The sequence below is a fragment of the Columba livia genome, chromosome 7 (genome assembly GCF_036013475.1).
Source record: "Columba livia isolate bColLiv1 breed racing homer chromosome 7, bColLiv1.pat.W.v2, whole genome shotgun sequence".
Lineage (NCBI taxonomy): Eukaryota > Metazoa > Chordata > Aves > Columbiformes > Columbidae > Columba > Columba livia.
In genome coordinates this window covers 27,801,311-27,822,194 of record NC_088608.1, presented here as the reverse complement: position 1 = coordinate 27,822,194, position 20,884 = coordinate 27,801,311, and the positions used below count along the sequence as shown (strand labels likewise).

At 42.8% G+C, this 20,884-nt stretch overlaps 1 protein-coding gene across 9 annotated transcripts in view; it reads right to left on the bottom strand.

Annotated features, from left to right (window-relative positions):
- MYO1B (myosin IB) overlaps positions 1 to 20,884 on the bottom strand; it is a 139,239-nt gene that overhangs the window by 95,073 nt on the left and 23,282 nt on the right. For 3 of the 9 annotated variants that reach the window (XM_065068929.1, XM_065068932.1, XM_065068928.1), the window contains 2 exons: positions 16,129 to 16,184; positions 11,556 to 11,714 (listed from right to left, as the gene is read on the bottom strand). In XM_065068929.1, coding sequence (XP_064925001.1) covers positions 11,556 to 11,699 — 144 coding nt within the window. In that variant the 5' untranslated portion in view covers positions 11,700 to 11,714; positions 16,129 to 16,184. Of the gene's footprint in view, positions 1 to 4,245; positions 4,425 to 7,564; positions 7,721 to 8,641; positions 8,790 to 11,555; positions 11,715 to 16,128; positions 16,185 to 20,884 lie in introns of those variants that run through there. The other 6 variants (XM_065068933.1, XM_065068935.1, XM_065068930.1 and 3 more) reach the window with 5 other exon arrangements.

Below are 20,884 nucleotides of genomic sequence, written 5' to 3'. Positions count from 1 at the left end.
TAAGGTGGATATTAAGAGATGTCTTAATACTAGAGGGTTAAAATACCAGAGCACCTGCTAATCTTCTCCTCAGACATTTGTGTGCATTCCCTGTCCATGATAAGCCTTGAAGATATGTGGAATATGAAATAACAGAGCAGGTAACACGGCAGCTTTGCTCAGCTGCCATGAGCAGAAGGAAGAGCAGCCACAGAACCAAAGTCATCGTGGGAGTCACTGAACCAGACTTAGAACTGGGCACAGACAAACACGAAGCTCATCAGGAGCTTCAGGAAACGCAAATCCCAGAAGCAGTGTTAGTGCCTCTGTCTACCCACCACCAAACTACCCGTGACAACCAAGCGTACCCGTTAACTCCTCGAGCAGCTGGGAGACACCGTCACACTTAGAGAGCTACCCACAGAGCACGGTCCAAGTTTCCACACGCCCGTATTCTCTTCCAAGCACTACAAGTCTGAGTAAAGCTCAAATTTACATGGCTGAAAGCACCGTGTATTTCCACACCATTCACTTTCCTTTTCCATTTAAAACAGAAGGAAAAGAAGTCACCCGAACACCACTCCAGAGATCTCATTCTTGCTCGCTGCAATTTTCCCCTCCTGGAAACCACAGCCGGCAGGCTCCTTGTGACATCTATAAATAATATTTGTCTTATTTTAACCCAGTATTTTATAAAAATAAGACAAATTATGCTAGCTGTACAGGTCTTGGCCTATGTGTCTACTCTGTCATACATACCTAATGCTGAATTTCATTCAAAGCAAAAAGGAGTAAAGGAGAACAGAATAGCTGATTTTCTACACATTCGTAAAATCAAGCATGGAAGGAGGTTCGAGCATCTGCATCCCATCAGAGATGTGGGCTGCCAGGAGAACAAACACCTTGTTAAGTACCACTGAGCCACTGCAGCAGCATTTCACAAGATTCCCGAGTTGCAGAAAAGCTTTGAATGGAAATTTTTGCTTCTTTGCAAGTCAAGCCATGCAAGAGAAAAACCTGCGGGAAGTCAGACTTGATTAGTCCCTTTTCTCCCAGGACCAGCTGCCAAGGTAACAGAACAGTGCCGAGTCTCACCCTACAACTTGCCATCACTGTCTATTGTGCACATTGGTTTCTCTCCAGTAAAACAATGCTATTTTTAAGGAAAAACAGGGGAGAATATTTTTTTTTCTTTTTTTTTTCTTTAAAGGATGCAAGTGTTACAGGAAGAGGAAGTAATATTTGCCTAAATCCATGCTAAAAAAAATAAAAATCTATTTAAGGGCAGAGGAAGCTCGACACATTACATGTACTGTTAGGCATGTTTGCTTGTCTCAGGTGTTAAATGATATCCGGAGTTTTGTCATTTCCGTTCTCAACAGTCATTTTCAGTAAGACACCTGAAATCAACTGATCAAAGTCATAAGTTTTTAAACCAAGGTCTCTCCAGCTATCCCTGGGTATCTGTTATCAAGAGACACCTCGAACAACAGAGGCACTTCAAGCAGCAGCATTTCAACACACAGTAATCATATTGTTCTTGTCCAGACAGCTCTGAAGTTAGAAGCCAGTACACAAGTGTTTAGATTAACATCTTGCATGATAAATAAAGGCATTTACAAATGAAATGTAACACTTTGCAGATTTAGAGAGGGGCACCTTCCTATAACATCACCAGAAAGCACCTCCCTTCCCCAGAATGAAAACAGTCGGTCTCACAGCAGAGAAACTCAAAATCTACCCAGATGTACTGAGTTTTCCCTCACTTTGTTGCAGCAAGAATTATCATCTGGCTGTTTTAGGAAGCAAAAAGATCTATTGACATGGGATACACGCAGGCTTCCCCGGGCAGAAACCTGGTATGAGGAGCTCCAGCTCTGCCTTTGCTTGCCAAAAGATTTTCCAGGTTTTCTCCCAGAGTGAACTTTGTTTTACCGCAGCCTTGCGCTCCTTGATCACCGAAGGAAAATCTCCAGAGCCCTTTTAACTCCCGCAGCCCAACGGTCTCTGAAGAGAACAATGGCAATAGCAGCTATAACTGTTCTGCGTGTTTGAGGCCGGTGCCAAAACCACTGTATCATACACTCCTGAGTACCACACTGCATTACTCTAGAGCTGATGTTTCATGAGATGTAGTTCCTAAATGTATTCATGGTCAGCTAATATCCATTTCTTCTTGCTTGGGCTAATGCTATGGGGTGCTTTTATTGTTTGTTTTTGTTTTAAATTTAAATGTGTTTTCTTGCCTCACAGGAAAATCTTTAGAGATTCATTCTGAATAAAGCATAGCCGGGATGGTTCGTTTTCCTCTCAGCAGCTTCTCCATTTCCCCGACCATCCCAGTAGCTCTCTTCTGCTCCCACTCCTATTTGAGCCCATTTTTGCTGAGCAGGGTTTGCCAAGGCTGTACAGAGAATTTCTGAGATGCTGTGGCAGCGATATTTCCTCATGACAACTGTGAATGTTCCTTCCAAGAGAGGGGGATTCACTCTCACGCTCCTCACTGCTCTTTTTTCCTTCTCCAAAGTTTCACCTGGTAACAGCACTTCCCTGGCTTAACCCATGTGACTAAGCTCAGCTGCTCCATCCGTCACAGACCTGTTTTCACAGGTAAAAACTAGGAAGGGTCTCCAGAGCCCAGCAACCAACTGGTTAGTAGTTTAGCTGTAAGGTTGAACTAATTTAGCTTCTAGTTTTCCCAGAAATGTTTTGCCTCTCAACCCCTACCATCTTCCTTCTGACCTTTCTCCAAGCCTCTCCTGATGAGAAGGGAAGCACCTGGTACTCCCAGGTATTTCTTCCTTCACATCACAGCACGAGGCCCACTACAAAAAGCTTTTTTCTCTGCCCTCCAACAAGAACCTCCAGTAAAACTACTTGGCAGATGGTTAACTGGTCCCTGGAGTCCCAGAAAAAAAGGCATTTCTTCAGCCTTCAGTACAGAAAAGACATGGAGCTGTTAGAGTGGGTCCAGAGGAGGCCACCAAGATGATCAGGGGGCTGGAGCATCTCCCGTATGAGCACAGGCTGAGAGCTGGTGGTGTTCAGCCTGGAGAAGAAAAGGCTCCAGAGAGACCTTATTGTGGCCTTTCCGTACTTAAAAGGAGCCGATAAGAATGATGGGGACAGATTTTTTAGCAGGGCCTGTTGTGATAGGACAAGGGGTGATGGTTTTAACCTAAAGGAGTGGAGATTCAGGCTGGACAGGAGGAAGAAATTTTTTACCCTGAGGGTGGTGAGACCCTGTCCCAGGTTGCCCAGAGAGGTGGTGGATGCCTCATCCCTGCAGACATCCCAGGCCAGGCTGGACGGAACTCTGAGCAACCTGGTCTGGGTGAAGATGTCCCTGCTCATGGCAGGGGTGAGCTGGATGAGCTCTGAAGGTTACTTCCAACTCAAACTATTCTATGATCTCCCAGCCAGCATCACCAACACCTCTCTGTTAATCTTTTTATTTGCTTCCACAGAGGAATGGAGAGGATTAATACCAACTTCACTCCCTTCAAAAGGTCTCCTAAAACCAGAACTAACTTCTCATTACAGTGCCATCCAAAGAGTCCATACACAATAAGGACTTTCAAGATACCTCTTTGATCTAAAAAGACCCCATTAACAGTCCTACAAATTGTTTTAACACAAAGGCATTAGAATACAGGGAGCAGGTGCAACTTCCTTTGCCCACACTTTCCCAAGATACAGAATTCAACACGGAGTAGTTTCCTTGTTTCATTTCTGAGGTACGGGTTTTTCAAAGGTCAGTGGAAAAGTTATAGCACAGTATCAGGACATTACATATGCTCCACTGTGCACAAAAAAATGGTTACCTTAAGGTCAAGACTTTACGAGGACGTTCAAACACGAGTCTGCTCTTTCAGACACAAGAACAGACTCCATAAAGACAAATAAAAGGGTAGGAATGTTTCAGGATGTGACTGTGCTGTACCTGTGTTTATCCCCATTGTGGTAAGCCCTGCAGTTTAAATTATTCTTACTTCTAATTCAAAGTACCCGCAGTAGCACTTTAGAGCATACAAACTATGAAAATCATGGAAAATTACAGAAAAAAGAGCAGCGAGAGAAAAGCAAGATAGCATATAGAGCATATTTGTGAGCCCAGGAAACTTGTACCAACGCTGACCAGGCTGTGGTCTCAAACTTTTAAAAACTGCTTTCTGCTGACAGTAGGGAAAAATGAGTCTCTCTTTGTTACTGTATTTAGAAAATAAAGAAATCTACAGCAAGCAATTCTGATAGCAAAGGACCCACCAATCCTCCTGTTAGTCAGCAGCTATTCCTCACAATTATCTCCTCTTTTTCTCCTTCCTATATGCTTTTCATTTCTTCCTGCTAGCTTTGCTTTTTGTGGTCCTATTGCCCAGCACCATAAGGATTTCTGCTAACATAAGGCCCTTGTAAGGGCTGCTGCCTGTAAACGAGAGGGAGAACAAGGCAAAGTTTAGTAAGATCCACACCCCAAAGCAATTCAGAGGCAACACTACACAAAGTCAGGGACAAGGCAATCAGCAAGATACACCCAACTCCCCACCCCTGCAAAGGAGAAAAATCTTTGTGGCAGTCAATGTTTCTCACCTTCAGTTCCTTGGGACTCTGGATATTTATATTACTTACTTTGGGCCCTCGGTTTGTTTGCTGAAATGTTAAGTCTGACTGCTTAGGCTACAGGCCACCTCTGGATTGCATTCATCCCAAAGGCTCAAGCACTAGTGTACGTGTACACACATGTACACACGTTTTCCGCTGAAGAGAAAGGATGCTGCTCCTGCCTCTGGGGTCCATCGCTTCTGCTACACTGTCTGCACAGCATGATGCTCCAACCACTCTGCAGCTGAAATATGCAATTCTTAAATCTACTTAATCTCTGAAACCTTATTTTGAAAGTTAAATCCCTCTCATTGAAACAATTTCATCACCACAGCGACTTTGCCAGTGGAATTTAAATGTAGCACGAAACAGACACAAGTTTACTTGCTGATGCCATACGAGAAATTTCCCAGTAACAGGGAGTTGGGAGAGACAGAAAGTTCAAGCATCTGCAAAGCCTTCTCCAAAAGGCATGCCACTAGCTTTCCACATGCAAAAAGACAATCTGGATGGTTCTAGCCCTGCAGCTGGATGATATATCAGTCTAAAACACTGCGTGTGCAGGCAGCTCCAAAGACTCTACAGTTACTTAAACAAAGATAAGCAAAAGGTGAGGCTAAACTGCTTGGACTTACAAGTTTCTTCAAAGACGGAGTAAAGGATCAAAAATGGCAGGAGCCGCTGAAAATGGCCATGCATACCACAAAAGCACACTCCTGCTCTGCTGAGTTACAGAGAGGTTTCCTTTATTTGCTCTGTGAGCAGAAGTACTTCTCCTATTGAAAGGGAAAACAACTTAATATACTACTTTCATATGTTTTTATATATGTGAAAGCACATGGGAAGGTTCTGAGAACCTCAACCTTCTCTTCCCCTATCGCTCTCCCCCAGGATGGGGCTAAAGTCCAACAGCAAAAAAGAAGCAATCTGGGTCTCCACACTTGATCCAGACACCAAAATCTGGAGTCTTAAAAAACAAAAGAGCAAAGCTGCCACAGTCTACAAGCCAAGTGGGCCTAATGGTCAAACTCACCAGGAAAGATTCACAAAAAGACCCTTTTTGCAGTTCAAATATTCTGTTTAACAGCTATTTCACAGCATACAACAGAGAATTGCAACCCTTTCCACAATCACATCAGCACAAATGAAAAATCTTTACTTTTAGTCTTTTTTTTCGTTCTGCAAAACAAAAGAAAATTCATGTTATTCTTTACTGCTTCTTTATGACGAAGCATGCCTTGATGTTAGTTTATACACCAGAAATCAAGCTCCGGTTTCCTTCTTTTTGGAGGATGTGAATGGAGAGGTTCCATAAGGGTGTAATAGGAGCTGTTACTTCCTTTCCCAGTTGAAGACAAAAAGCTGCGGATCAGGTTACAGACTCGAGGGCTGGTCACCATTACTGCAGCCTTCCTCAATTTTTTGGTCTCAACAAATAGGATAGATACTTAGATACCTTTTATTTCCAAGTAAGAAGGCTCTGAGAATTTAAAAAACTAAGTACATAGCAGGGTGGGGGGGAAGCCTTTACTTCTGCCATTCATCAAACTCAGGAAATTCCCTAAGCTTGATGCATGTAATCACTCAAGTCACCATTTTCCATTTCAGTTTGTTCTTCGTTAGCACAATAAAAAGGGTGAATGAAGTATAAGGTAAGACTTATAGGATGGTCTGACACGTGAGCTGCACTAAGTAAGCTCAGCACACCGAGCGAGCGCTTAACTTTGGGTGTCAAAAGCGTTTATCCCAGCTTTGACCACACAGGACAAGCAAAAGGAGGAATCTCAGGGTGTCCAGACTGGCCTGCACGAGCACTGAGCTGTTCTCCAAACCGTCCCTTCTCCACCTTCTTCCCCAATTCCCAAGCCACTGCTGTTGCTGCTGCGGAAGGGAGATGAGATCACACTCCAACCAGGAGGAATTTCTGTTCCCACAGAGAAACCGGATGATCTCAGAGGATCATGTGAAGCAAGTCCATGACACTTCCATGAGGCAGAGCATCACCACGACACTGCCAGCAGTTTCTCCAGAGTGCACAGTGGGAAAAATTAATGGCTTTGCTTGTGTTTCCAATTTTTCTCTCCCACTTCCTCCTCTCGTTTGCCAGACTTTTATTTTCCCTTCCCCCAGAAGCACTAGTAGGTTTGCAATGTGCATTTGCCCTTCTGCAGGGAATTACATCAAGTCTTGCACAACATTTGAAAGGGCCAACACACACAGCTAAATCAAACTACCTGGCATCCTTTCCTCACGGAGTTCCTCCCCACAGATGTGATTTAACAAGGTCTCTCACCAAAAAATAAATAAATAAATAAATAAAATAAAATACAAAAAAATCAAGTTTCTGTGATCCAAGCCAATTTTACAAGTTCTTTCACCTTTGCCTTGCAGAGCACTCAATCTGTTTGTGGTGCCCATATGGAGCCAGAAGCTGTTAGGATGTCTACCAAATACACCACCAAACACCACAAAGGTGTTTCCAGAAACACCTTCTTTCCCAAGGACTGGGGGAAGCTTGTGGTAACCAACACATCCAGCACTCGCTACTAGATGATAAACCCTGACGTGAGTGGTGACCACTGGATGCTACTCTGGGAGTAACGGGAACGCTACAACTATGACACAGAATCAAGCCAGAGGCAGCACGTTGCATGAAGCACTAAATTAAAGACATTCTGAAACTCAAGCCTGGGACAACTGGAAATAAAAACACATGAAGAGAAGGACATTGTTACCTTTAATATGTTTTAAAGCAGCCAAGTGCTGAACTCTACTTTAACAGATGGGTTAGACTATTTTTATTCCCTAACACTGCACGCTTTTGGGGAAAGCCTTGTTTTTGACACAGGGCTTGACAAAGTGATGATTCATCCAGGGAAGGATGGGCAGCTTGTTGCCAGCCTTAATTCACAATTAACAATAGGACCAGCCGGATATGGGAAACTCATGATTCAACACAAAAATTGCAGAGTCAGTCATTTACCTGACTTTTACATCTTCCAGTGGTAATTCCTAACGTAGATGTATCTTAAACAGTTTCTGCAACAAACATTGTAAGAGCAGCTAGCTTTTGTCTCATACTGTTATGGTTGTCCTTTCAGATGGCAGTCATATACAGCAATTGACTGAACCACATCATCTGAAATTGCAAATAATTAAATTACTCGAAAAAGCAAACACTGTGCATTGTGGATGGACAGACGCCCACATAGGTACCATAGGCAAGACAAGCAAGCGCTGCACCTACATTGTGACCAGTCCTGTGGGCCCTGCTAGGGTGGCCCTTGTTTTGTGGGGGGGAGTCTGGACACTCCAAGGAACAAAAGGATGCCCTTCCCAAAACACAGCGGCAGCAGATGTCTTACCCCGAATCCCGACAGCCTCAGCCCCCGTAGGGGCAGACAGATGGTCTTACTCAGGAGGCTGTACCAAGGCAAGCTCTTTTGGACAACAACCCTGCCCTGGAAAGCACTTCCCCTAAGACTCTTCTCCAAAAGTTCCCCGACGGCTGAATTTATCATCCTGGTCCAAGTTACGGACGCTCTTCCCACGGTCCTTCCCTCTTCCCCGAGCCCGCTCTTTTGAACTGAGCGAAGACATGCACACACGGTAATTATTTTAGACAAGAAGAAACAGATGCCACGGTCTCTTTCCAGAAAAAGCACACACACACACACATTCTTGTTTTAAAGGGTAAAATCCGGACCATCCCTGCGTGTGTGCACACCAGCGTTCGTGCCTAAATTTAAGCTGCCTCAAGCCCACAGCCATTCACCACACGCTAACGAAAGCCAAAACTCCCGTAAACCGCCCCAAAGCCGCAGCAGGTTTTGCACCGGGAAGATCCGCCCAGGAGGCGCCAGGGTTCCCGCGCTCGGCACCCGGACCCCGGCACCGCCGCTCCCCTATCCCGAAGGACCCGGCGCCGAACCCCCCACCCCAAACCTCTGGGGCACCGGCCCCCTCCACCCCATCCCATTCCGGGATCCGCGCCTCGCGGCCCCCAACAAAGGAAGCCGGAGCCGGCCGTGCTTGCAGGGGGGTCCCGGGAGAGCCGTACCTCCGCAGCCCAGGGCGCTGCCCGCCGTCCTGCAGCTGCCCGACGCCTCCCGCCCGGAGAAGCCGCGGCAGACCGGAGCAGAGCGGGCGCAGCCCCGGCCCCTCCCCGCCGGCCTGCGAGGGGCGGAGGCGCCACCGCCCCCCGGCCCCAGCCCCGCAGCGCCGCCCGGCGGGAACGCTCCGGAGCGACGCGAACCGCCCCGGGGCCGCGGACGGGCTGCACCCACCCTCGGTCAAATCCACCCCCAGCCTCGCCCTGTGCCGTGGCTGGTCCCCCGAGTGGCCCCTCACGGGCTGAGCCACGGCAGGTGCCCCCGAGCCGGAGTCACAGAATCACAGAACAGTTTGGGTTGTAAGGGACCTTCCAAGCTCATCCAGTGCCACCCCTGCCATGAGCAGGGACATCTTCACCCAGACCAGGTTGCTCAGAGCCCCGTCCAGCCTGGCCTGGGATGTCTCCAGGGATGGGGCATCCACCACCTCTCTGGGCAACCTGGGCCAGGGTCTCACCATCCTCAGTGTCAAACATTTCTTCCTCATGTCTAGCCTGAATCTCCCCTCATTTAGTTTAAAAACATCACCCCTTGTCCTATCATAGAAGCATTTCAGTTGGAAGAGACCCTCAGGATCATCAAGTCCAACCATAACCTAACCTAACTCTAGCACTAAACCGTGTCCCTAAGAACCTCGCCTAGACACCTTTTAAAGCCCTCCAGGGATGGTGATTCCACCACTGCCCTGGGCAGCCTGTTCCAATACCTGACAACCCATTCTGTGAAGAATTTTTTCCTAATATCCAGTCTAAACCTCCCCCGGCACAACTTGAGGCCATTTCTTCTTGTCCTATTGCTACAGGCCCTGCTAAACGTCTGTCCCCATCTTTCTTATTGGCCCCTTTTAGGTACTGAAAGGCCACAATAAGGTCTCCCCAGCACCTTCTCTTCTCCAGGCTGAACAACCCCAGCTCTCAGCCTTTCCCCATAGCTGAGCTGTTCCAGACCTCTGATCATTTTTCTGGCCTCCTCTGGACCCACCTCAACAGGCCCTCCCCACATCTGCCCCACGTGCTGCAAGGAAGGGGGTGCACACCCATCCCGTTTGCTGTACGACTCACACCTGTAAACATCTGAAGTTCCCCAGCTCTACCCTGGCATTAATTGGGGGTTTTGTGTACTGTTCACCTTTAGCCTCCAAAACTAAACAAAAAGACTGACCTATTTTAGTGTGAAATGCAACATCCCCAACTACATTTCTGCAATAATGTTTTCAGCACCTCCTCAAAACATACCAGCATTTTAAATGTAAGCACCCAAAGTATTTACAGCAAGCTTTGACATATCTTATCTGCCCAACCCTGCCCCTGATAAGCACCATCAGCCATCAACAATGGGGGTGACTCCCCCATTCTGTGAAAGGAGGGAAAAAAAAAAAAAAAAGAGAAAGGAAAAAATGTTAAAAGCCCTGAAAGTGGGTCTGAGGGAAAAGAAGCAGACATCTCTCCCCACCCCCACAAAAATTCCCCAAGGCACAGATGAGACAGGGCAGTATTTAGGTCTATATATTACACTCTCACACTTCCTGGCAAAATACCCCATGTGAAAAATTTCACCACGTGTACTTTTTCCTAAGAAAGCAATTACCACATGATCTCTTTGTTATTTTTTTCATGATTGTGAGTAGGCTTTTTAAACTGACCAAATTACATACAAAAAGAACTACTGTATTAAAAAAACAACAACAACAACAACAACAACAACAACAACAACAAAACCCCACAAACAAACAAAAAAAACTGCAAGTTTGCAGTAACGCTGATGTAAATCTGGCTTTTTCTCTGCACTTTATACCTACACACTCCACTTGCTCCTCAGAGAGATGAAAAGGGCTGAACCGTTGCCCTGTTTCCAAGCAATGCTGTTTTTAAAGAGCAATAAGCTTCAGTTCAGCTACAAGCAAACCTTGTGTTTGACAGATAACAGTGAAGAGGAACTGAACTCCTGGCACACAAGCAAAACTTTTCATATGGGGTAGAAATCCAGCTTACAGCACCAGATTCAGAATGATCAGAACCATACAGTAAAGGTGCAAAATGCATTTTAAAAGCCTTTCTCATTAAAACACTCCCGTTATTTCAAAGTCAATACCGTATTTTCAGTTACGTATACTATTCCTTAGTAGCCCTTCTACATATAGAAAGATACTGCATTCTCACACAAATTTGCAAATCTGTAACTATATAAATATTAGAGACAGCTTTTGATGAATTCTAGAAAACAGAGCTCTACAGCCCTACAAATGCATAGACTCATCACTGTTTTATTATCTGTAGATACTCTGAGCAGATGCTTGGCTCCTAAGGTTTGTTTTGCCCTTAAGTATTTATATATCAGTAAAAACAATGACTGCTTTCATCAGAAGTGGTCAAAACTGTTTCAACAAAATATCTTTCCCACTGAAAAATTGCAGGCTTGGTCTAAGCTCGGTTGTACGGAAGCAGCGCCAGTTCCGCCGCAGGTGTTCTCAGGAAGAGAATTCGGGTTTGGGGTGGTCTGGAAGAACCATTCCTGAGCGGCACCGTGACCCCCTCCCTCCCTTCGCCCCGTTCTCCATTCCGCTGAGTGCTTTGCTCATGACTCAGCTTGCTGCTCCGGGACATCGTTATTGCATTCTTTCTCAACTAATGAAGAAAAAAAAGTAATTTCCTTTTGCTCCAAATCTAAATAAAAAGTAAATTCAAGTTTTTGTAAGGAGAGGAGTTACCATCAAGCCAACACTATTTATCAACAACGCACCCAGAACAGAAAGTTGCATGACAGTACAATGACTGCAAACATTTAATGAAGTATCCATTTCAACTTTACACATGAAAATTATTGTGAAACATCACACTGGCATGAAAATACAAAATTTTCTACCTCAGAGTTTAATATTCTCCATTTCATCCAAAGAGAATTTTCAACACAGGAACAAAACCAGTGTAGCTTTGCTTCCAATGTCCTACCGCTCCGCTTCAGAAGGGTTGGTGGTTCCTGCTTCTCAGACGCACTCTTCATACCCATTGGATGCTTAGATTCCTGCAAAAAAGAATATTCATCTGTAACAGCTGGTGATATTTGGTAGCACTTATATACACAGATAATATTAAGCGTCCTCGTGAGGCTGCCTTGTCCTCTATAAGAAACGAGCCACAAATATTCAGAGTTTTCCCCTGGCCTTCCAGCACTCCATTTCCTCCTTGTTTCAGATCTGTGCGAAAGAAAATCTCTCATTATCCATCCTTATTCTGGGGCAATTTTCTATTCTCACTCTTCGTAAAATGTGAATTAGCAGCCTATTGCTGTATTTTACACTCTTTGCTTTTTCCTGGCTTAGTAAGAAACACGGGTCCTGAAACCTGCGTTGTGTCCCTAACACACATTAGTACAAAGGGTATCATAACTCAAGCTGTTTGGTGTTTTTTTCTTTTTACTACATCTACTGAACTACCATAATTACCACTGACACAATCTGCAGTAAATTAAATAAAAACATCTAAAATAAGCTAAAAGACGTGTCTGGTCACAGATGCTCAAGCAGATACTCAGAACTCTTTAAGAAATGGCTCATTTCTAAAGCCAAATGGTATATCCTGGACCATATAAGAGATCAGGGATAATCAGTATCCAGCACACATTCAGGTCTCTTTCGAACATTAGATATAACCCAGAGGATTTTAAAGGGGATTTTCTAGCTACTGAATAATTAAATATGGTTTCTTTAGGCCACTCTGAAAGGGCAGAGGCTTCATTTGGCAACAGCATTTTCAGAGAGAAAAGGGGAATGTTGCTTCACCCCTGTTTTGCAGCTCCCAAATCACAGACTCAGCAGAAGCTGTGGCCGACATCCGTGTACATCGAGCAGTTCAGGAGACGCTTATTTACAGATGACCCTTTTTTAAAAACTTTTCTCTTTTTGGACCTTTCCACAGGGCAGATTACAGTCTCTTCATTACAGCCTTAAGGCCTACAAGCCAAGCAAGCAAACTGTAAAACTAGCTGTTGCTAAGAATGCAAGGGCAGAACTGCAGAGATTCAGGGACCCATTTTGACAAACCACAAATCAAACACTTAAAGTCCATAGATCTGCCCATGACAATCCCCAGCAGTTAGAAGAGCACTAGTTAATGGCTAGAAGTAATTCCTAGGGAAACTTGCTGAGAAATAAAACTCAACCAAAAAAAAATACAGCAATTCCTTGACAGAGCTGAAAACACAATTTAGGTGTCCATGTTTCTAATCTCATGCTCAGCCACAACACCAAGCTTAGCCATTTTTCCTATGTACGGTAAGAAAATCCTGCACCCTCATAAAACATTGCAGCTACACCTCTGTTCTAATTCGGTGGGACTGAGAGCCATGGAAATATACCCTACAGTAGTTGCAATACTTTTCCACTTCAAGCAAAAAAACAAAAATAATATTCATAAGACAATGACAGGAAATCTTGCTCTAAGACTGAGCACAGGGATTTAACAATAATAGTCTCTGGCTTCTTTGTCATGGAAAATGGCCACATGTTTGAGCTCTTTCTGTGCACAAATAAATGATTCAACAAACAAGCTGCCAGCAGCCCCAAGAATTCCAGTTTTGTGACTGGACAACCAGAAAGCAAAAACTGAACAGGTCTCATCTTTCACCCACCTGTGGCAAATTAAATTGTGTGCAAGTTAGAACAAACAAGTGGTGGTTCTGTACAGCCATGCACTGGAATGCTCCTCCGCTGCTTTGGAAAGCATCAGTTAACTCAGGACGGAGGTGGATCATCCACCTTCTCCAACTGGGGATCTTTTACAGGATTTATATTCCCACCTGTCAAAACACCGCCAGTTTTCCATTTTGCCATAAAGTCTCCTGATTTTGCCAAATAAGGACTTTCCCTTTTCATCGAGAGGCAGCAATATGCCTTCAATTAGCTCCGCATGTCTGCCCTTCACAGCAAAGACCTGCATGAGACAGCCCGAGGGTCCAGACTTGGAGTCCAAGAGAAGAGGTCAGCCCCAGGGAGTTCACCCGTTGTGCTGGCATTAAGCACACAACAGGATCTGAGAAGCCGCATTCACTTTTTTCTGGCTAATTCAGGCTTGAAATCAGTCTGGTATTAATACATGACACAAGCTACCGAAGTCCCCAAACTTTACTTGTATGTATCATTCTAATGGTCTTGTGATAGCCACAGAAAATAGCACAGAAAAATGGACTCCCCAAGGAAGCAGGTCCTACATGGTCCGATGGACTCAGTAGGTGCTGAATCTTCTTCTCTTCCTGTTTTTTAAGCAAACAATATACAGCTATCCCTGATAAACTGCCTTAGGATCTCTTCCCATTACAGATTTCTCAAACTACCCAAATGTCTCCACTTTTCCGTTCAAAAGTACACACACTGAAATAAGGAAAAGGCAGGAAGAAAGTTGTAAGAAAGCTATGAGAACCTTCTGAACTGTCACCCCATAACTCTGCAAATGTGAATGTTTTTCAGCAACTTAAGGAAGGATTTGCCAGAGGTAACGCTTGCAATTTCAGACTTCCTAAGTAATATTCCCTCCCTCACATGCCCAGAGCATTGTACTGTTGATCTTACAGGACAGGAGAAGGTCCCATATTTCCCAGTACAAAGAATTAATCTCCCCTCTCTCTGAAAAAGAAACATTTTTGAGACATGGCTGCATGCACCCCTTCACAAACACCCCCTCCAAGCAAATCATAAAAAGCATAATTAATGGAGGTAAAGACCCAGTGTCCTGCGAGATTAAAAATTTCATGTCAGATCTGTCCTCACATTAAGTGTCAAAGAAAAAATCTTCAGTTTGAAACCACGTAGCACTAGGGAGAAGAGTCTCTTTGTGCACCAAAAGACAAACATCACCATTAAAGTATTCACACTGTAATCTCTGTGCATACTGGGATACACAGCTTGAAAATCTTTGCAGCAGGGTAATTGTGGATATTCTTTCCACATTTTACAGTTGGACTCACTGATCCTGAGGGTCTCTTACAACTGAAATGATTCTGTCATTCTATGATTTTAGATACTTCTCACAGATAAGTCTGGGTTTGTAATGTATACATTTTTGTAGATTCCCGAGCACAATACATGATGCACTAGCGTTGCACTTACATGGAGAACCTCCTTCCCATAGACATATGAACATAGCAATGATATGTTCTTGTGCTTTGTATGGTCCTCTTTTATCAAGGACTCTGCTTGGAACAAAAACTTGTCGTTGGATTTAGGATATTGGATTATGACTATTCTTGCTAACAAAATTACCCAACACAGAAGCATTGGAATTGAACTGTAGGTATATGCAGACTTGTTTTCAGAATAAAACCAAGTATATTACAATAATAAATCCTACATGCCATATATTGAGGCTTAACAAGTTGCTGCACACTGGGAATTACCATGCCTGTGTGATAGTATGAAATGATATGAAATTTCTACAACATATTTATCAAGACTTCTAATGAGGAGTTGTGCTTTTTTATTATTTTTATTGTTTTTCCCACTATTTAAAACTGGTCTGCAGTTTCTACTAGAATTTGGAAAATGAAAGCCCACTTCTTACTAAAGTAATTGACAGAAGACAGTGTTAGAAAAGGGGTTGCACCATTTAAGCCAATGGAAGTTTAAAAGAGAACAATCTTATAAAAGGTCTCATCCTAAACAACTATGCATCCTAAACGACTTTGCAAGTTTTAAGCTGTGGAGGATTCAAAAGCTCCAAGCAAAAGTGCAGACAGATGGACAATCCAGCCAAATTCTTTGCTGGCTGTCCCCCAGTCTATTGAACGGTAGCAACAATGAGAGCAGTATAAATAATAAAGAGGAGTACAGCATGGAAAAATCAATGGCTAAAGAACTCAGAAACGAGATGTTTCTGGAAGTTCCATCTTAATAATTTTGTAAGCCCATGAGCCTTCTGCTTCCCCTGCTCACTAAAGAAAAGAGATCAACTTATCCAGGGCACATAAGGACAATTTTTTCCTCCAGCTTAATTGCAAGAAAAGTCTGGGGAAGGTAACCCAGCTGTGAAGAGTGTGCCTGCACACGCCAGGCAGACATCCCTAGCACCAGAGTCCTTCCTATGTTCCCCAAATGTTAACTGCTCACTGGGGATTATGCCTGTCTTATATGCATGGAAACAGCAATCTCTTTGTTCTCCAGCTTTACTACAACATAGTGAACTCTTTAGGAGTGCAAATTTTTGCCAAAGAGAAGTAAATTAATAACATGTGTATACGGTGTGTTTCTGCTTCCATCATAGGTGAATGTGGTGCTTGTGAGAGATGCTGGAGGTTCAAGGATCCTGAATCCAGCCCCAGCTGCTCCAGCATGAACCAGCTGGAATTCTGCTGGAAGCAGCAAGGCAACGGTGATGTAACTGATGCCTCGGCCAAGCTTTTAACTCTGTCCAAACAGGAACAGAGTGAACACATCTATGCAACTTACCTCTATGTTGCTCTTTTATCTCCTCATCAGTGCAGTTTCTTAAGCTGTTCCGCTCCCTGTTTGAATCCAAGAAAATACTTTATTAAATGTCACCAGATTAATCACTACTCTTTCTATCAAAATGTAACTTACAAGAACACTTCCAGCATTCACTGATTGTGTATGACTTGGCTATTCTCTGTGATTATTATACCACGTAATACATAGAATCTAATTTTTACACAAACAAAATGTACACATTATAATCAATTCTATATACTTATGGTGTTTGGTCTTACGCACATGTTGTCCTATAATACGTACTACAAACAATTTGCTTTCACAGATCTCACAGCCTGTCTTTTCTTCAAAACATCTACTTTGTTATTTCGTACTCACTCGTTAAGAAACACTCTTATTGTGCGAGTAATAAACCATCCTTATCTCCAGTACTGGTTTAACTAAAAAGGCCCTGATGCTTTTTGAACGACCGCAGCCAGGGAACTGCATAAACCAGGTTCATGTTTAAGTCCTGTTGCTAAATGCCTGCTAATTTGAAGCAGAAGAGCTGGGCTGAACCAGGCTTTGAACATTGAAAATATACTCTGTAAAATCCATAATAACTGCTTTAACAAAGATGACTATTTTTGTTCCCCAACTAGATGCACCAGCTTGAGGCTGACCATCCCACAAGCCCTGGGTATTGTGCCTACTTCCAATACAGGCTAAAAAATGGTAAAGATGGAAGGACATAAATTAAAAGCCTGTGCCAAACCACAACAGGTCTGAAGGTCAAAATTCAATTGCATAAATAGAAATATTTCTAACTGACACTCACTAAACAAGCAGACTAGATACTTGCTTTAGACAGCCCTGAACAAATATTAGTGGAAACCATCCATAGGACACATTATCTCTGAAGTAACTCAAGATATTCAGTTGACTTTGGACTAAATTACCCAACAGCTTCCACACAGAAAAATCACATTCATGAAAGAAACTGATTTACTGCATTAATATAACACACAGCTAGAAAGGGCTCATACAAGATCCTGTGGTTTCTATGATTATTCTCTTTAGGAAAGCATAACTGATACAGAGAAAATAACTAGAAAGCTGCTTTTTCATCTGTATAATTTGTTTCTGAGCTCTGAAGCATCTGCTTAAGGGATGAATTACTCTTTTTGCCTTAAAAAACTTATGAGAGAGTGGCCCTGAGAGAAAGAGAGGAGAAAAAAAGGAGCCTTTCCTCCAACTTGTCACCCATCCCAGGAGCCAGGGGAAGTTAGACTTGGACTTAGTAAAGCATAAGTATTGTTCCTGCTGTACGTCTTATAAATACTGGGAAGCAGATGAGGAAAAAAGGTGCCTTCCCCTTACAAAAGAAGGAGAATGGTCCAGACTGGCCAAGGCTACTTGCTGTACTGCCTCTTATATCTGGTAGTTACGTCAGAAGGGAAAATTCTAGAAAAACCTTCCCTGTAGGGTGCACAATGAGGGCTACCACACCGTACCTTACAGGGAATCACTCTGGGTAATGGTTTAGCTTCACACTAATGTGCTGTCTGTTGAAACACGGGATGAGAAGCAATATGAACAGGCAACGGACACACAGATGCTGAGGATACATTTGCTTTTCAAGCCCTTGAAAAGAGCACTCATGGACAGGGAGTTTCTGTGATGCGATGAAAGGATGGATAAAACACATTTACCATGCTATAATACAAGAATTAAGGCTGGAAACTTCATCAAGATAGCATACCAGAAAAGATAGGAAAGTCTCCAAAAGGCTGGATTCTTTATTACAAACAAAGCTGGTAGACTTCAAGTAAACCTACGTAGGCTATAATGAATGTTTTTGACTGTAGGGAGAAAAATGAATGGCTTAAGTCCAGAAACTGTCTCTGCCTACATACAGAACTAGGTCTGTAGGAGATCCTTATTCAGCACGTTTCCTACTAAAGACATTAATTTACATTTTCTTGTTTAACGAGCACATAACTTTCTCCTTGTGAGAAATTCCAGCAGAGACGGGCTCACAGGAATGAGCGGGCGCTGCAGAGAGCACCGCGCTTTTCATACAAACACTCACTAACTGTTGCCACTTTGAGATTTCAAAGCTTGTGACAAAAATGCCTTAGGTTTTCTTTTTTTTCCTTTTTTTTTCTTTTTTTTTCCCAAGCAGAAACTAGGATTTCAACCCTGATTAGTCTGCAGTTGCTCATCTCCTGACATTGCAGTTTGAGCAGCATGAGTCCTTAATCAAGCTCAGGTGTAAGGAAGAATTTATTTTAAAATTAATGTTAATGAACAACTCGCTCTTGTTTAAACATCCAGGCTGTGATATAGCCAAGTATCTGCATTTATCATGTCCTTGGTCTTTTGAACAGCCAGATTTTATTTGCTAAGCATCAGTAAGGCCAAAAGGAATGAGCTTATCCCAAGTGGCAGTGGCTGAACTTGAAATCTGGACTTTAGATAGCAAAACATTCAGGATTGGATGCAATTTTGTCTCAGCCACCTAAGCCAAGTTTTGGGCTGTCCTTGTAAATCCAGAGACTGAAAGAAACTGTCCTGGAGCCTTACTGGAAGAGAGAAAGGCAAATTCTCACGCTAAAAGGCTTTTACTTTGTGCTTCTATATCTAAAAGCTAAAAAGAGATGCTGAATCTTTCTGCCAAAGGTAACAACACAAACACAACTGGATGTACTAACTTTAGCTATGTTTTTGCTATTATTTGTGCATGTTAGGATTCCAAATTAAAAGCCAAAAGAAAGAAACTAAATATCACGCCAGTTTTAAAACAAAAACCTTCAGAAAACTAGTTATTTATGAGATTAATTTATGTAAGTTCACCTTATGCTTTGATTAGGGTTTTGTTTGCGTTTTGAGTGTGTTTGGTTTTGTTTGGGGTTTTGCTTTGGGGAGGTGCTTGTTTTTGTGTGTATGTGTCTTTTTGTTTTGTTTGTTTGTTTTAATTTCTTATTATGCCAGTAGTCTACAGCTATGATATCATTGCAAAAAGCATACAGGTGTTTAATTTAAAATAAAAAGGCTTTTATGCAAATAGTTTATCACTAAACTACTTCTATAAATATAAGATTTTTGTGAAGCCTTTTGAACTTATGCTTTTCATACACAGTGGCTCAGATCATACACTAAGATATCAGCTGTCAAATTAGAATAGCCCTGTATAAATATCAATCTACTAAAACAAGGTTTCCAAATGCGTACTCACTGATCTGTTCTGCGGACTGCCACACAAGCGCATCTTACGAATTTGTTAATCACGGACATATCGCTGATGAAACAGTTACCCTGGGGCTTCCTGTTCCTCCCCCCGGGGTAGACACCTTTGTTATTGCCGCCCTGGCTCACTCAGCATCTCTATTATTGACTTTTTCAGTAATACCACAGTCTAATATTTGAAGTTTTTGAAGAAAAAAGTTGCAATAGAATGATGTGCATATAAGGGGGTATGAAACACCAATTAATATGTTCAGCCACCTGCAGAAACAAAACCCAATCCTCTGCAAACAAGATTCAAATAATTAAGGGGCAAGTGCATTCTTACTTGTCTGGGATACTCACTTAAGTCCTCTCCATCCTTTCCACTTGGAGTGGAAGAAGGGTTGCAGCTCCTTCTGCAGCCTCCTCTTGCTTTTTCACCCCTTGCTGCAACCAGACTTTTAGGAAATTTAGTGAAATTCATGGATATTTCAAAACAGGCACCTGTTTCAGGGATTTTGTTTAGAATAATTTAGATATGTTTAGAAAATTTAGATATGTCAAAATATGTTTAGAATAATCTCTGTACTTAAGAAAAGGCGTAAAGCAAGACAAACTTCCTGAAGCCCAAGCACAGCGCAGGATCACGCCACTGCTTCACACAGGGTTAAATGCACCACCACACTGATATGCAACACAAGAACACCCAATTATCACTTAAATAGCAAATTTTTCCTTTAAGACACACAGCTTGCCTGTCCTCATTAGCAGAATACTATGACACAGCTGAGCAAACTGCTTCCCTAAAGCTATATTATCCTAAAGGATCCACAGAAACATAAGCTGAATAAGAGAAAGGAAAATAGAAACAGTCTGCTGCTGGGTGCCAGTAGACCTTTTAAATTTAGGAGAAAACCTACCAGCTACACAGGTATAACCCATGAACAGGAGCCCCCAGACTGCTTCTGAACCACCTTTGATATGGCCAAGGACACAGTCATGGCAAAACAGAGCGGAACAAGGGTGGCTTGCACGAGCTGCAGTCATTCTAATAATAATTATAATTAGATAGATAGATAGATAGTAAGGCTAATCACTCATCTGAGATGTCACATTTTTTCAGTTGGCACTTAAAAAGAAAACAAAAAGCAAGTTGTTTTTATTTTAAAAAAGGATAATCCTGTCCATCTGTTTGTGTCCTTCTATTACCTGTGTAAAGAAATCCTGTGCAGCATCTCCTTCCCCCAGCCCTTTCCTTGTTAACCAGCTAGCTACAGCTGATTTCAAATGCAACAGTGATCTATGGTAACTCACTTTATTTGCACAAGGGATGTGTTAAATATTGTCTTATTCTCTTTCTTCACTGTACTGTTCCTAAAAAATAAGAGAGTATTACATATTCCATCTCCACAGGATGCCAAACATAGACATCTCCTGGGTAAACAGAATAAGTTACTCAGAACAATAACCATAAAGACAAGAATAAGATTACAAGAAAACATCCTCTACAGCTGTAAACAGTAGCTGCAAGGCTTCATATTTGCTACCG